At 39.6% G+C, this 17,080-nt stretch overlaps 1 protein-coding gene across 2 annotated transcripts in view; it reads right to left on the bottom strand.

Annotated features, from left to right (window-relative positions):
* Positions 1-259: 259 nt before the first annotated feature.
* The window catches only part of LOC137266459 (uncharacterized), a 49,707-nt gene continuing 32,886 nt past the window's right edge, over positions 260-17,080 (bottom strand). The window contains exons 1-2 of one of the 2 annotated variants that reach the window (XM_067801956.1): positions 7,171-7,262; positions 260-3,974 (exon numbers count right to left, since the gene is read on the bottom strand). In XM_067801956.1, coding sequence (XP_067658057.1) covers positions 2,791-3,924 — 1,134 coding nt within the window. In that variant the 5' untranslated portion in view covers positions 3,925-3,974; positions 7,171-7,262 and the 3' untranslated portion in view covers positions 260-2,790. Of the gene's footprint in view, positions 3,975-7,170; positions 7,263-17,080 lie in introns of those variants that run through there. The other variant, XM_067801957.1, reaches the window with a different exon arrangement.

The raw sequence follows: 17,080 nt of genomic DNA on the forward strand, positions 1-17,080 counted from the left end.
TTACAGACAGTCGCCGTATAGCTGGAATTGTGCTGGGTGCGACGTAAAACTGACCTCACTCACTCACGCAATGACCTCCATGATAACGACCACCAGGAAGGGTAACAACAAGTACCTTCATTTGCAATAACGCAGTTTGCTATTCGCACCTCAGACATTCCACTCATCGGACTGACGCTCCATCCTTAAGAATACTAACTAGGTCTCAATATCAAAGCATTGTTCAAAACCCATCAATGAACAACAAAAACAGTTTTACTATTGTTAATATTTATTGCCATTCAGGATGGAAACCAGCCAGTCCAACTGTACAAAACATGAAACATACAAAAATACTTATTTTACATTTCTCGCACATGAAGACCCGTGAAGAATATACCTTCAGCAACCCATTCTTGCCATAAAAGGCGACTGTGCTTGTCGTAAAACACGACTAACGGGTTTCTTGTCGTCAGGCTCGCTGACTTGATTGACACGGCATCGGTTCCCAGTTGTGCAGATCAGTGCTCATGCTGTTGATCAATGGAGTGTCTCGTCCAGTCTCAATTATGTACAGACCGCCGCCATACAGCTGGAATACTGCGAAGTGCGGCGTAAAACTAAACTCACTCAGCCACTCCCACATGAAGAGGCAACGTGGGACTTTTGATAAAATCGATACCGACGATGTGGTTACTACTGGTTGTAAATCAAGTAGTTGCGTAGAAGTAGATATTTGACGATTTTCCTTTTTCATGAAACTAAAAACAATTTCAAACCCAGTTGAAAAGATGGACACCGAAAGCTGTTCATTATTTTCTTACATATACTGATGAATGCAAATAAGAAACCATACGTACTTCAAAGTAATTTATATTTTCGATTAAAAATCATTTTTAAATCACCCTTGGATCGTGGGTTTGAACCTCAAACACAAACCATTGGTTTGCCAGCATCATCACCGTGCTCCATGCGTGATAAACATCAAAGGCCAGTCACAGAAATAGCGCCTTTAAATCAAACTCACACGGTGCGCTGTTAAACACAAGGAGCCACAGAGTGACGTAATAATGCATACACAAATACTGAAGAGCAAAAGAAACGCAACTCTAGCTGTTTCTCAGTTTTTAAATAGAAGACATGAACATGAACGCTTACTTTCATGAGATTTCATTTTTTTCGGTAATTTCGTTTCTTTTGCTGTTCAGTATGTGTTACGTTCCTAACCACATCATTCCCATTATAAACGTTCCCTTATTTCTTTCAGTCGGTATCTATGATCGTGAGCTATTTCCTCTTTTTATGAATTTATCTCTTTGTTTCAAAACACATATTGCCCTACTGAAGTCGAAACGAAATTAGGCAATATATGTTCGCAGTAGCACTATTTAATAGTGCTCATTTTGACATGCTATAGAAATTAAGGTGAAATCAGGTTGTGCTAACAATCGCCAGTGATACAATTCAAATATATAAGGATTTTAAAAGATTTGACTTTGCATAGGAAACTTCCTGGCTTGGTATAAATTCATGCTAAACACATTTTAACATACGCAGTAGAAAGGTCAAGTTCTTTCAACGTTCAGTGTTGTACATCTGTCATTTTGACATTCGTCAGAGCTCGGACAATGCTTTCGCAGAAAAGTGTGAATAATAGCTACGAAACAGTAGTACTATCAACTTCAACTTTACTACATAAACTTGAGATAACTGTACCTCTGAGAAATAAATATAACCATTGTAATTATATCATGTTTGTCCAAAGGACAAACGTGTTCGTTTGGAAAAAACAGAATGGCTTCAGTGCTGTATTAGATCAGCTGCGACAGATACTGTGCATATTACATAAGGTGGCGATGCTGCGAACAGCGTCTATATCTAATACATTGATTGTTTTCATGTCAATATACAATTATGATCTTTACAGTTGCTTGGGAATAAAACTGGGAAGTTCATTAAGGAAGGAATGGACACTACACTGACGGACAAAAGAAAATATTCATTTTTTTCCCAATAATAAATAACGATGGCGATGTATTTGGACGTCACGTTTTCAGGGTTTCGGTGACTTAAATATAAAAAAAATAACTAAATAAATTGTTTGTCAAGTGTATACTTTCTTTTGAACGTCAGTTTGGTGTAGTTTCATGAAGGGTTATTCCCCATGTAACAGTAGTAACGTACAATATACGTACAAGAACATATTGATGACTGTGTTTCTGATGGTATCTCGTCGGTTGATGTAATGATGTAAACTGAAACAATTCATAGAATCAGATCGCACACCACTTTGTAAGCGTCATTACTTGATGTACCTGGACTTCGAGACAGAGATCCGGAGTTGAATAGGTCTTCATCAACCCATGCTTGCCACAAAAGGCGACTATGCTTGTGGTAAAAGGCGACTAACGGGGTCGGGTAACACATGTCATAGGTTCCCAGTTGCGATGCACATGCTGTTGATAACTGGATTGTCTAGTTTAGACTTGATTATTTACAGAACACCGCCATACAGCTGAAATATTTCTGAATATGACGTAAAATCAAACTCCCTCACTTCGAGACAGACAAGTGTGTGAATGTACGACTTTGTGTCCATCGTTTGATCCTTGACGCTTTCACAACAGGAACGTAATGGCGAGGAATTATAAACGATTCATGTGTAACTTCCCGTACCGCGCGTAGTGGGATTCGAACTCGGACACCTCATCAACAAGGCCAAAGTGAAGTCACGAGCCTACGGATGTCATTCGTGGATAGAAACCACTTTTAACCCCCTCCATCTTATGGAGGAACCTATATCACGGAGTTTCAAGGGTCTCGTAGCCCATGGGAACTCATTGTCACAAGAACAGGACATCTTCCTTCTTTAGCTTGAGTGTCATTAACATTTCTGAGCCATCTCACAATCTGAGATGTTTTGTCATCGTTACAAAAGTTTGTCCTATTCAAATGACTGCCATTGCTGACGTCAGATCTATCACTTGTTATTGAGGGAGCTTGGATGATGATTCGTTGTCTGGGATTGCTTCCTGCGCTCTTGGTGCTTCTGTTCGAGTGTCTGTCATCGGGGATGAGCTCTTGTCTGTATATGATAAGATTCTGTGCAGATTTTCGGTGACATTTTTGAGAATATAACATTGGAGAGGTGTATGCCCGACAAAGACGTGGATGTCCTCTTTCTCGAGGAAGATTTCTTTCATATTCTACAACTTTGATGTTTTCAGACCTGGCAGACGAACCTCTGTAGTCTCTTTCATAAAACAATCGGTTTGGGTGTTGTTGCTTACTCTGCACGAGAAAACCACACGATGTACCGCCAACACGGAGATCCGGTGTTGTGGCAGATTTCAAGAACGGATTTTGAGCTTTGGGACTGCACATTGCAGCGTCATCATCGGTTTGACGATTGCCGTTGATTTCTCTGAGAACTCGGGGTGGGTCGATCTGCGTTGACCTTTCATCAACGTCATCTCCGTCTGTACTTTCACCTGTCGTCTGCGCTGCATATCTTCTGCCTATTTCATGTAATTTGACTAGCTTGTCATCAAACTTGACCCGTTTGCCAGTTCGCTTCTTAGTATCCGCGCTGTCTCCCCTTTTCGTGAGGATCCCACGAAGCTTCTTAGTTTCATCTGTTGATGAAGTATCCGACTCACTCTCTCGAGATCGACAGTTTTTCAGAATGCCCTTGACAAGACCGAGTTGTTTCGGATCGTCTGAGCGCCTGCTGCTCAGGCTCAAAGCTTTAGCGTGCTTGTATGTGAGAGGCGAGTTGATTTTCACCACCCCGTTGTAAGGCGACTTCCAGAAGGTGGTCATGCCGGACATCTTCAGGTCATGGCTCCCGAGGAGTACAGTGGAATTCTGAATGGGGCATATGAAAACCTCCTCCCCCTTCCTCAGGTCCAGGGAGGGCAGGTGGGTGTGGTCAGTACAGTGCATGGCTGCGCCTAAACCTCCTCCCGACAACCGCAGTCTGTGTTAGCGTCAATCTGAAACACATAAATACATCTTGATGAATACAACATTTAATACAAGCCAGTGCAAATTTACAGTATTATGACTTGCGTTGGACCCTGTAGGTATATGTTCTGTAGTTATAATCGAACACTCACTTGAATGCTATACTGAAAGGCAAAAGAAACCGCTAGTTTCGATAAACCATGAAATCTAATGAAAGTAAGCGTTCATGTTATGTCTTCTATTTGAAAACTTGACTCGAAACCAGGGTTGCGTTTCTTTTGCAGCCAGTATATTAACTGATTACAGTGGAAAGATGGTATCAGTATTCATCAAAACTGGATCGGTCACCAGTAGTCAGGGTGGCGCTGATATTTTTAGAAAAAATGCTTTATCAGCATTATCAGGTATGATAATAAAAACCTGTATTTGTACAGGTATTGCTAATTGCCATTGAGATGTAGATCACAAAGAGATGTTACAAACTCCATAGTTTACCTGAGCCATTTCTGGGCATTCTATCCTTGATTTGAATATAAAAATAAAACAGGAGCCTGGGGGATATTTGCATCCTGTCGAAATATAACATACATCAAACATATAAAGCCTCGGTGATCCATGACCCCGTGTCTCTATCACAAGAAAGAAACAATACGGTATCAACAGAAACAAGCGTTAGGTGGTTGGATACACCAACTCAGTATTCGTGTAATGGATCGGGTGTGTTGGTAGGTGAGTGTGTGAGTGAGTGGTTGAGTGGTTGAGTGAGTGGATGAGTGTGTGAGTGAGTGGGTGAATGAGTGAGTGTGTGAGTGAGTGGGTGAGTAGGTGAGTGAGTGGGTGAGTGGGTGAGTGAGTGGGTGAGTGGGTGTTGGTGAGTGACCGACGTTTTGCACGGATTTTAGCCACTTTCAAACGAAATCTCTCAGGATTACGTATAATTCCCAACGACCTCAACCCCACCCTCCTAAGACATTGAAGTAGTATTCAGACAGATTGCATGTACCCGGTTAACATAATACATTATCGTAATATTGTGGATATCGAGATTAATGTACTACTTTAAATATCCACAGTTGTCGTATAACGTACAAACCTGGCTAGCTATTCACGAAACGTTCGTAGCGCTACGAACTCCTTAAGCCCATTCTTAACACATTGGCTACGATCTAAGTTAAGAACGCTTCGAGAATAAGGGCCCTGAGTCTTTACTGGTATTGCACTATGTGGATGAACTGACAGGGATCAGCAGTTTACGGTTCTGAGTCATTGTATGGTAATCACATCGACGATAAAATACATATCCCAAAAAAAAATGGTTTAGACATGAAACTGAGTGAACTCACAATTAGCACTTGTAACATTTTTATATTCATACTTGCTGGATAGAGTAAACCTATAAATCCATAAAACGTAAGATATGACGTTAAATATTTCCTACCAACATAACCAGTAACAACTATACATATCCAACCATATGATTTACACATGAGAGATTGACTAAAACTGAGAATTCACACTGATAGACAAAGGTTTCGTGTTCACGAAAATCCTTACAGTATACATCAAGACATTTAATGCATAAAACAAAAATGACGTTAAAGATCACCTACCAACATATCCAGTATCCAGCACACAAGACAATCCCGAGGTAACTGTCCTGACATAAAAGGTCTGTTTGCATCCAGTACATGTCTAAGCCATATCACAGAAACAAGCAACGAGACACGAGTAAATCATGCCACGTAACTTCTACACACCCTAATCCCTTATGACATCCAGGTATATTTAAATCTCCCACTTCAACAGCTCGCACAGGTTCCCTCGAGCAATGGCCAAAACAAGAGAACTTAGCGTGGTGATCAGCTCACGGCTAATCGAGAGACGGATATCCCGACATGGTGAAGCATGCGATAGCTGAGCGTTGCGTGGTTAATACTGATCAGTCAACCAGTCCCATGTGTGATCAGTCAAACGGGCGTGTGTGCATTGTCGTGTATTGTTGTGAATACTCGAGCGAGTGCATGGATGTACATTCTGATAAGAACACAATAACTCGCATAAACGTCTATTGTTATTTCCAACCTTCGTGCAGTCCGTAAGGACATTTCCTGAAGGTATAATTCATTAAACAGTCTCTCCGTTTTCTGTTTTTGACACATAACACGCTTCTCAAGTCGTATCTTGGGTGAAACAATACATTCTCCTCTTTTCCCTAAAATTTCCTAGCCAATAGTTAAATTAATCAACATAATTGAGTTAAAATGCAAATCTAGCCTCCTCAAACGTTATAAATTCCTCTGATTCTTCATATAAAATTTTGTTAATTTCGAAGGATTACTTTGATGGGCGCAATGTCAATGTATACGGGATGATGTATACATTTTGGAAATAATAGTTACCACAACAGTTTGTAATAGAAACACAAGGAAATAATATCATTTGAAAAACGCTTACCTTGCAACAAATTCTTTATGTGGTTCATGTGCATATATTCTGTAGATCAATATGCATATATCCATACAAATAACCTATACCTTCCAGCTATGTGTAGCGATATAGGTAATATTGGCAAAGTACAATACAGGTAATGTTCTATCTAAAGCTGGACGTTCATCTCGTCAGCTTTGTGAATCATTTCCTTCATAATATATACGGACATATATTTTAATACATCATTTAAGTGACATGTCAGCTTCCTTTAGTACTGAAAGTAGAAGACCATCTACCACATAGTTTTTGTTGTTGTTGTTGTTTTTAATTCAACTTACCACATAGAGTTTGTTCGGTTGATGTGTTTGTAAAGAGCCTAACGCTATCCTAGATCCATTAATAGACAAGGCTGATATGTGTTATCATTCAATTGGAACTACACACATGTGATCTGTGGAACTATTTGTGTCATTATATTTAACGAAAGCTATGAGCATTTCATGTAAACACTGATTAGAAATCGTCTTATTTCTAGTACTTAAATGACCAGCTTGCCCATTTACAACCCAGCAAAGGAAATCGATGTTCACTTTATCAGGAAACGAATTAGGAAACGTAAGTGTGAATTCAACGTTACATCACATACCTTCGTAAATACATAATTACATTTCGTAAATGTATCACAGGTGAACATCGAACGATGTATTTGTAATCATCAAGCACAGCTCTTACATAGTGGTATTTTAAATGAAATCACCAAAAGAAGAAAGGACTTACATAACAACCCTGCATTACCTAGAATTTCACATTATGAAAGCGGCGATCCTCCAAAGAAATTGGACTCCTTTCATCAGTGAACATGTCGACGACAGGATCTCTTCTGTAGTCCAACAGTATTCACAGTTACATTCTAGTAGCCACCGCAGTGTGAGCACAGCACGCTATTTTCCAACAAATCAATTTCCTACTGATCCACAGGGCACGTGCGCTCTCCCGCTTTAACTACACAGGTATGTCTTACTCTACCACAAGGAAGACATGTAGTCAAGAGTCTAGAAACAACTGAAGAGGAAACGTCTCCCGTGTTTCGTAATCTATTTAACTCAACCGCTCACTGTACTTTGGCATTTAATCTCTTTTACATGCATGAGTAGGTAAGCAAATAAATAACACCAGCTCAGGCAAACATTTCATTATTTCCTTTCAACATAAGGTAAATAGATGTATCGCTGGTATAGCACTTTGAGCTAATTCACTAGGCATACTGTAGAACTATGAATCCGACTTTGTGAAGGGCCTAATGCAGTAATGTTGTAGCCCTATAGCAAAACATCGATGTATTGAGATATGAATATGTTTGTAATCTCCTGTCCACAATGGCCTAGACCGAGATTGTATGGGCCAAGTCATGTACAGAGAAGGCAATATTACCATTGTCGTTTCAGATATAGATCGCCGGCCTCGACTCTGACGTCATGTCTTTACAGCAAAACACCTCAAGAATAGTTACACATTTATATTGCAGTACACTAACATTATTACCCCTTTATTAGCTATTTACACGCTGCATATGTTATAACACATATAGATCCATGTTCATGTATGGACACAGTAAGCTAACTGAAAACATTCTGTCGAGTGCCGGCAATAAAGAAATACTCCGAGATATACATACTGCAAGTATTCCAACGACAGTGAAGATAGAAAGGTAGCAGTACTTAATAAGCCATTGGTACAACTCGTAGTACAATTATAGACAATGAAGGACTTTCCATGGCTTTGAAAGTGAAGGAAAAGGTTAAGGGTATGAAAAGTTACCGTTGGTCGTTAGACCCATGGGAAGACGCGTGGCTATTATTTAAAAACAATCAACCCTCGATATTGTTATATACAAATCAGCTGGAAAAGTATGTCATATTGTGTCACCTGTAGTGTTGAAACCTTGCATGGTGTATTTTACTAGGACAAAGGGGAGCAAGGGTCCCAAAGTTAAGTCAGAATGGCGGAACTCGACATTTACAATTCACTACTTATCAGTATAGATTACATTTATATTACATTATTACATTTTATATTGTCTTGTGATTCAAATGAGCAAAAGCTGAATTTAGTTGGCATTTGCGCCATGTCCTGTCGAATCTCCAATTATGTGAGCATGTTATTTGAATGTTTACATAGGCCCTTCAGCTGTCTGTAGTTTGGATGTGCTTGTTTATGATAACAGCCACATTGAACGTCTATGGAAAGAAATGAGATAATGAATATCGCGGGCATGAGTTTTGGTAAGGACAACAAAACGTTCATCATCTGTTACTGTTTCTGTTACTGTTACTGTTTCTGTTAGCGAATAAGCAACATATTCATCATTGTATTCCCACGGATGCCAAAATTAATATTTTATCTGAAGTAAAGATTGTAAATATCAGGTTCACATGAGCCAAAATAACAAACTATTTTCGGTAATATTCTCTGAAGCATCAACACATTCGTTATTCTTCTCCTCTAGTCCTGCAGCAATGGTCAATCAATGGTTAAGAAGTGTCCAGTGACCAAAATGGACATACCTGTATTCCAGGCACGCTGAAGACCGCCGTCAATTAATCGATAGTCAAACATGTGGGCTCCCTGACTCCTGTTGAGGAATCAGCGTGTGATGTGCACCCCTACTAGGGATTAACTACCCCTTATCACTCCCCGAGATTATATCGCTGGTAGCCCACACCCGGGATCAAGACCCATGAGTTGAGGGTTGTGACATACTGATAAATGATGCAGGGGCCCGTTTCACAAAACTCTCGCAAGCCTAAGATCTCGTAACTTTTCTCGTAGCTCTTGTACCTGGCATACTGTAACATAGGAGGTGCAAATGCTACGAGAAAAGTTACGAGATCTTAGGCTTACGAGAGTTTTGTGAAACGGGCCCCTGTAATCTCAAATATAGTGAGTGATTGTGGTTTTGCGCTGCAGTTAGCAATATTCCAGCACTATCACGGCGGGGGACACCAGTGATGGGCTTCACATATTGTAATATGTGGGAAATCAAACCTGGGTCTTCGGAAAGACTAGAGAATGCTTTACCCACTAGGCTACCCCACTGCCGCATCTTAAATGTAACCTCTTGCAGACAATGAAGTCTTGTGCAATGCGGTGTGTAAAAACTGTTGTCTAATATTCTCAGTGTAAACATTGTTTTAAAAGAAGGTTAGAGATACAATAGAGCATATCTACTACACAATTAGATATTTTTTTCAGAATTTTTATTATATTTGTTGCATTTTCAATTTTGATCATATTGAGTCTGAATGACTACAGATAAATATTTACAAAGTAATGAACCCGATTACATATAATCTGAAATCATACATATTCTTTTCCATATAACTTGAGCATTACAATTTGTACTTCCGAGTGCTATACGAATGGTTGAGATGAGTTGCGCGTTACGTCACATCGTCATTGTTCCAGCCATATAGAGGTCAAGTTTGCATTTATTACCATCCGTTACCATTCATAGTCCAAACGGATGGAGTGAGTTTAGTTTCACGCCGCTTTTAGCAACATTCGAACAATATCAAAGAGTGGAACACCAGAAATTGGCTTCATTAATTGTACCCATATGGGGAATCGAACCAGGAGCTTTGGCGTGACGAGCGAATGCTTGAACCACTGGGCTACTCCATCGCTCTCTACACGAACAGAAACTGTCGTGTCACTGTAGAATGGTCGGAAAAGATAAAAATGGCATCGATTATTTGTTACACATATTTTGAGATATACCAAGTTTGACCTCACGGACATCTAGTAACATTGCACATAATGTCATTAAACAGCATTTGGCTCTGTACCTATCGTGGACTGACCAATTTTCCTTTCAAGACAATACAATCAAGATTTTTCTTCTCCTCATAAATAGTAAAGAAACGTAAAGAACAATATAAATCATCAGCGTTCCATGACCACGTAGGGGGTTTGAACACGTCTCTTCACTCAAACAATTCAACGAGTTTTAAACTGACATGCAGAGCAGTAGACTATGCTGTAAATTAGATACACACGCTATCTCAGTTATGTCTAGCCGTATACTTGTATTCACTAACCAATACCGTATCGACAACCAATCGACCATTCAGACTCTCAGGTCCAACTGTTAATGCATATGTATACTACAAACATGCAGCAACTGTCTCTTTGATTGGCATTTTAGAAGCTGATGAATGATAACAAAGGTGTGGTACTTCAATAACAACTTCTTAATTATATTACAATGTAACGTTTCGGTGTAGATTCATATACTGTTGTCAACCAAGCATCAGCGTGTTTACACGTCAATGATATGAGCCCAATACTTCAATCATACTACAGTACAGAAGTGTCCCACCGTGTATTGATGACCTAACTTCTACGGCCACAATTAGACAATTGTGGGTAGACCGTGTCACATAATGTTGTATTTTCAAGTATCATATGTTGGGCTGTAACGATGTATCGAACTGTCGATTGATTACAGTTGTTGCATCTCCGATAGCAACTGATCGATGGTAGAAACGAAAAACTATGTCTTGATAATATGTGTGACTATCGATAGTTTAGTAATTGACTACCGTTGCTAAATGCGCAGCGCAAAATACATGATGTTTGGGCGCTGGCTTGCACCTTCATTGAGTTTACATTTTAACTGTTTACCTGATCTGGGTTTCAAGTTTCTTGTCAGTTATTAAAAGAGACTGAAAGTACTTCAAATTGTTTTTATCGCATATAAACTATACATTCATTTGGGACTTTGACTCCAAATGAGACGTATCGAGGAGGGAAATAAAAAAAATAAAAACTATTGCAATAGTTGGTCAGAATAGACTGTCGCAATCGTAATAGTATCTTGCAATAAACTATTACTGTCGCAATCGTTGTTTTCCCCTCAGTAGTATCCCTTAGAACTTTATCAACGATTTATCTTGCTAAAGCTGCATGTCACAAACAATGTGTTTAACAGAGTCGACTTCAGAGTCCCAGAGTCCCAGTCATATAATTTCGCATATTTAATCATAAATAAGCATATGGTTTGTACAACATCCAGTAATCTGAATGACATATAACCAGTAGTTAAGTGATACGGGAATGCATGTAACATAAACGACAGAGATGCTATCTTTCAATGATACATGTCAATTCATCATTGCCTTTATACCACATACAAAACCTGACTTGCTAACGTCACATGCCCACTGTAACAATGTATAAAATATTTAACACTACTATCGACAGCTACCCTACCTTTCAATGATGTATGTCCAATACCTCAACAACGTGAGAGCCGTTTTTCCCCTGTCAACCGCCAGCCACTAGACCTGGCACTACACACCGAGATTGTGTGCTCCGACAAGGGACTATGCTAGGACCATCTGTATTTACACTCAGCTAGGAAGGAGGGAACTTGGTTGGTCCTCTCAAGTCTCGCACACACACCAAAAGCGAAATGAAGCTGGCTTCATCCCGATACACGATTTGTTTGTTTGCTCAGGCTTTGCTGTTGTCCCAAGTTGATTATGGTTTGCGGACCACCAGCGTTCGACCTTGGGAAGACCATAACAGACCAGGGAACAGGATGGGGTTAGCGTTAAGAAAAGGGGGGACTAAGGGCCTTTAGTTGTGACGGGGGCGAGGCGTCAATCCGGGGTATAAATAAGCAGTGACGTAAAATTTGGACTGAACACCCACACGATAAAAAAAATATTGGATGGTGGGATGTTTTTTTCTGAAGGCGGATTGGAAAGGTTTAGAGTTTGGGGTAAGAAGTTCTGAGACACGGTATTTTCTAAATATTTATTGACGTCATTCAATGGATGGCTTTGCAACTCTGCCAGAAAATAAAAATCTGAAATTTCTTGTTGCTGGCAGAAAGTTGGAAAGAATTGGCTTGTAAACGTTAAGAGAGTGTACCTTGCAGAATTTCTACGGATTGCCAAGATGCATGTCGTATTAAACTCAGGAACAGATAGACAGATCTGTTGATAGACAGAAATAGACAGACAGAGAGATAGACAGAGTTTTACGTCGCATTCACTAATATAGCGGTAGGTATATGGCGGAGACAGACAGACAGATAGATAGATAGACAGGTACAACGTAATGCATTTTAGGAACTCACACTTTCTTTCTTCCCAAGAAAACAATCCACTCGTATAAATAAAAACATGTCGAAAAGATACCACACAGGTAACAGAAACAGAAGAAATAACAAATAAATAAATAAATAAATAAATAACAAACGCAAAAAGATATGTGTGATTCCTTTTTGTTTAACGATTAGCAGAAGAATGTTTAAAAGGTAAAGATTGTTCCAGGTACAGACACAAATCCTGAGTGACGCATGGATCAAATATTGATCAAGAAACTGTGTCATCAGTCTCGGTATATAATTCCTTGACAATGGAATGTATGGATTCCAGTCTTTGTCACACCAGTCATTTGTAGGGTGACTTATATTCAGTAGAACAAAAGATGGAATAGGACAGGGGGCACTTTTGGGACCTTTCCTTTTTGGGCTAACAACAATGGAAAATAAAGTAGTGTAATTAGTTACATATTTTTAATACACTCGTTAATTTGGAACTATGGGTGTAACCAAGTACCTGTTATAATTTGTTGATTATGGAGAGGCTGACAAATATACATCCGCATGTCTGGGACAAGTCTACTTTTTGAAAAATCTTAGCCGGACATATATATTAACTAATTACACATTACCGAGCAAAGTACTAATGGTATGTGCTGAATGTCGGGACAATCTTACTTTTTGAAAAATCTTAGCCGAACATATATATTCAACATAACTAATTACACATTACCGAGCAAAGTACTAATGGCAAGTGCTCAATGTCGGCGATTTCATGACAAGTAACAATCAGCTGTACACATTACAAGCAAATCTGAGGATCTAATACAACATTCAAAGCCATTCCTTGTCCCTATTCTCGAGTGTTACTTATCATCAGTGGCCACATCTAGACACAACAGAGTCCAGGCTCGTGTGATTACTTTTATCAGTCCATACACATCAATCATTGAAGTCTTTTCACAGAAGGGCAAATGTTTTTCACATTGGATATCATTTGAATATTTAATATACTGTTGTGATGTTCAAAGATTTGAAACTTGCGCCATATGCGTTTCAGGAAATGCATTCAAATAATGGCATACTGCCACGTGCGGGTTCGAATGACAAGTTGAAATGTGTTCGAGTTCTATATATGCTGTGTACAGCTAGCTGGCATTGTGACATTATAATCAGGAATACTTTAAGCATTACACGTAGTATGATGTACGAGATAAAATTGAAAAACGGGAAGCCGAAATCAACTGCACATTGTTATACATGTTCTATTTCTACGGACTATTAAAGGAATCGAGACACATTACTGTAATAGTAGTGAAGACCTGGCGTGGTTTGGGGGTTTAGGTGACTGTCGGTGGTGTAGATGGCGCTGTCTGAGGTTGTGTAATAGTACTCTGTTTTCGTAGGTGGCGAGTGTTCCTGTGCGTTGTGCACCGTCGAGTTCGGACAGTCCTTGGATGGGTGGCCGTGTTTGGCAGTTTAACTAATGAGAGTTTCTAGGACTTCGGTCCTGCCCCACAACGAAGCACATGGGAAACATGGGAAACATGCGGTCTCACTTTAAGTGAGTTTGTTCAAATTTGCCTCTGTTCACTCAGCAGAAAATGGGTACCCGGTGAGATAGAGTCCTCTGACTATGACCTTCTAGCGCCTAAGAGGCAGCATGTGTTATCCGGGGTAATGATAATCAGATTCTGATTAGAGCGTCCAGTGAGCAACTAGTCAGATGGATACTAGGCGCTATACAAGTGAATTATTATCATTATTATCATTATCATTAATATGGACTAAGGCGATGTTCTATGGTCACCTCAGCCATACCAAACATCTTCAGTGTACATACAACACAATTCACAAAAGGTGTCTCTATTTTTCCTGTTATACATTTTCTGTCTGACATCATTTCACATCTGGAAGGCTTTTACAAAAGGGCGTTAAATTCCACATCATGAATTTAAGGTGACTGTACATGACACTGTTGACATGCATATTTCCCAGCAACGAACAACAATGCCTCAATAATCAATAGCAACGCCCATCAAGAGACCATCCCCTCCAAGGCATCCCGAAACATATACAAAACTTGAAAGGAAGATGGTTCGCCCGTGCACCTTCAGAGATGTATTTACACAGAACACCAGTAATGCTTTTGAAGGTAAATTTAACTCACCAGTAGAACGCGAGACATTCTTCACTAAAATTCCCCTCACTCTCCACACTGCGCTACCTCCAACGTCGTCCCACGTAGTGTACGTTGACAAACACAATCCAGTGTTCCTAAAACGACTCGAAGTTCAAAGCACGTATGCGTGCAATGAATGAAACGAAGGCTACCAAACACTCTTCGTTCCTGACCCACAACAAACTCGGTTTCTTAAGCCTTGTCAAATGCATATGAATGGTGTATGCTGTCCCTGAGAGCCTTGTAAGCTCCGTGACCATATAATCGTTAATGCCCTTTATGCATATGATACACTATACATGTATTCCTACAACCTTTGCCCCGGGCAAATACATGTATTAATGTTGCATTCCGTGTTTGTCCGGGCCAAGGGAAGGACCCTTGAATGCTCCAGTCGACTCTCGTGGACAAGGAAAGAATGGGTTAAACAACTGTGACGACACTGCACGGAGATCGTCGAAGGTTTTATGATCAAAGAATAACTGATAAGATAAGCAGACATGGAGACTGAAATCCAGGAACGAGTCATGGACTGAGCAAAACCATATAGGTGCCATTCGTGTTCTCGGTGATTAACGAAGCTGTTCAAACAGTATCGAATTCATGCAGATTATCAGGAGGGTATAAAGGGCGATAAACGTCGTTAGGGACGACTTTGCTTCAAAGAGATTAGTCAATAATCTTAGCACAACCCAGTGAAGGGCTAGCTATGGTAATACACAATCCGTTACGCGTCTTTCGTAATTGATTACAACTACATCTATAATCACATATACTGACACCAATGTAGCTTCTCTGTTAAGTTAATATCGTATAGAAGATTAATATACAATAAAATGGAGAAGTAATCTTCTGACGAGAGGTACAGTCTATCAGAAGTCAGTAATCACATATCCAATGCCGGGGGAAAATCAATTGTACATTTTTCACGCCTGGACGAAAAATAGCCATCCGTCAAACCGAGTGCCAAATATGAGTGAACATGTCTCCCATAAAGAGACTGGCTTACTGAGTATGGTTTTAAGCCGCTTTTAGCAATTTTCCAGCTTCCTCTGTACACGTGTGGGGAATCGAACCAGGGCTTTCGCCGCGACGAGCAAACACATAAGCTACTAAGCCCCATTAAGAGAAGATAGTACACACATTGTAATAATGTATGGAAAGTGGGGGAAATTTAACATGCATATAAACTACAAAACTCAAAATGAAAAAAGAATGTTTTGCATATCACTGGTATAATTTCATTGAAAATATACTGGTTTTTTTGGGCTTCAGTGACCAAAAAGAGCACTGGCCACTGACTTTGGAAAATACACATAGACAATACAAGTTTTTATACCAGCTGTATATACGCTGTGATGGTAATCACTCTATAACTGGATTTTTAAAACTGTGAGTTGTACTTTCTTGTTGAAATCACACCATGATTAACCTACTCATGGACAATTTGACGTTTTTCTGCAAATTGTGGCTTTCACCACAAACACAAATTAGGGGGATTTTTATAAGCAAACATGAATTCCAAACACATTTTTCAAGATTACTAAACATATTACACGGGTTCTTTGAAACAACGGGCGTCTGTCACATGTTACGTTTCATAACAAAGAAACCCCCTTTAAATCTGTGGCGAAAGTCCCTTTAAATGTAGGGGGTGCGTGGAAACGTGTCGATTTATAATACCTGTCTGATTAATGAAGGTTTTCTGTTTTGTACTTCACCAACCATTAATATCGAATATCTCTGCATTAACAACCATGAATTATTACTGAGTTCCGGAAATATTATATCTAATGAGCTATCAATCATACCCGTCAATTTCAGCTTTGTAGGGTACAACGCCCTCCTTGAGCTCCGTACAATACAATTGTATATTGTCTTCCAGTGATTCTAGCAACATGGGCAGCTGGTGAAGCCGTTGTTGGTAACTAAGCGAAATAATTCATAACACGTCTTACTACTTTCTTTAGTATTTAGTGAACGTTTTACATGTACATGCATTACTGCATGGTGGACAGATGTTACATCGCTGGTGGGGTAGCCTGGCGGTCAAAGTGTTCGCTCGTCACACCGAAGGCCCGGGTTCGATTCCTGAACGTGTGAACCAGTGAAACCCATTTCTGGTGTCCCCCGCCTTGATATTGCTGGTATATTGCTAAAAGTGGCGTAAAGCTAAACTCATTCACTTTATAGACACAGGTCAAGACGTCTTTACAGACAAGGGTAAATTTGTATGAGTATATTTATCTAAATTCGGATATATACTGGATATAGATTTCTCCTGTATCGGATATGGACTAAATGGGTAGGTCTGTCTGCATACTAGATCTTATATATACTATATTGATAGGTCTATGTCTCTCTCTCTCTCTCAATCTCTCTCTCTCCATATATATATATATCTCAGTGTG

This window comes from Haliotis asinina, chromosome 15, assembly GCF_037392515.1.
Source record: "Haliotis asinina isolate JCU_RB_2024 chromosome 15, JCU_Hal_asi_v2, whole genome shotgun sequence".
In the NCBI taxonomy this organism is placed as follows: Eukaryota; Metazoa; Mollusca; class Gastropoda; order Lepetellida; family Haliotidae; genus Haliotis; species Haliotis asinina.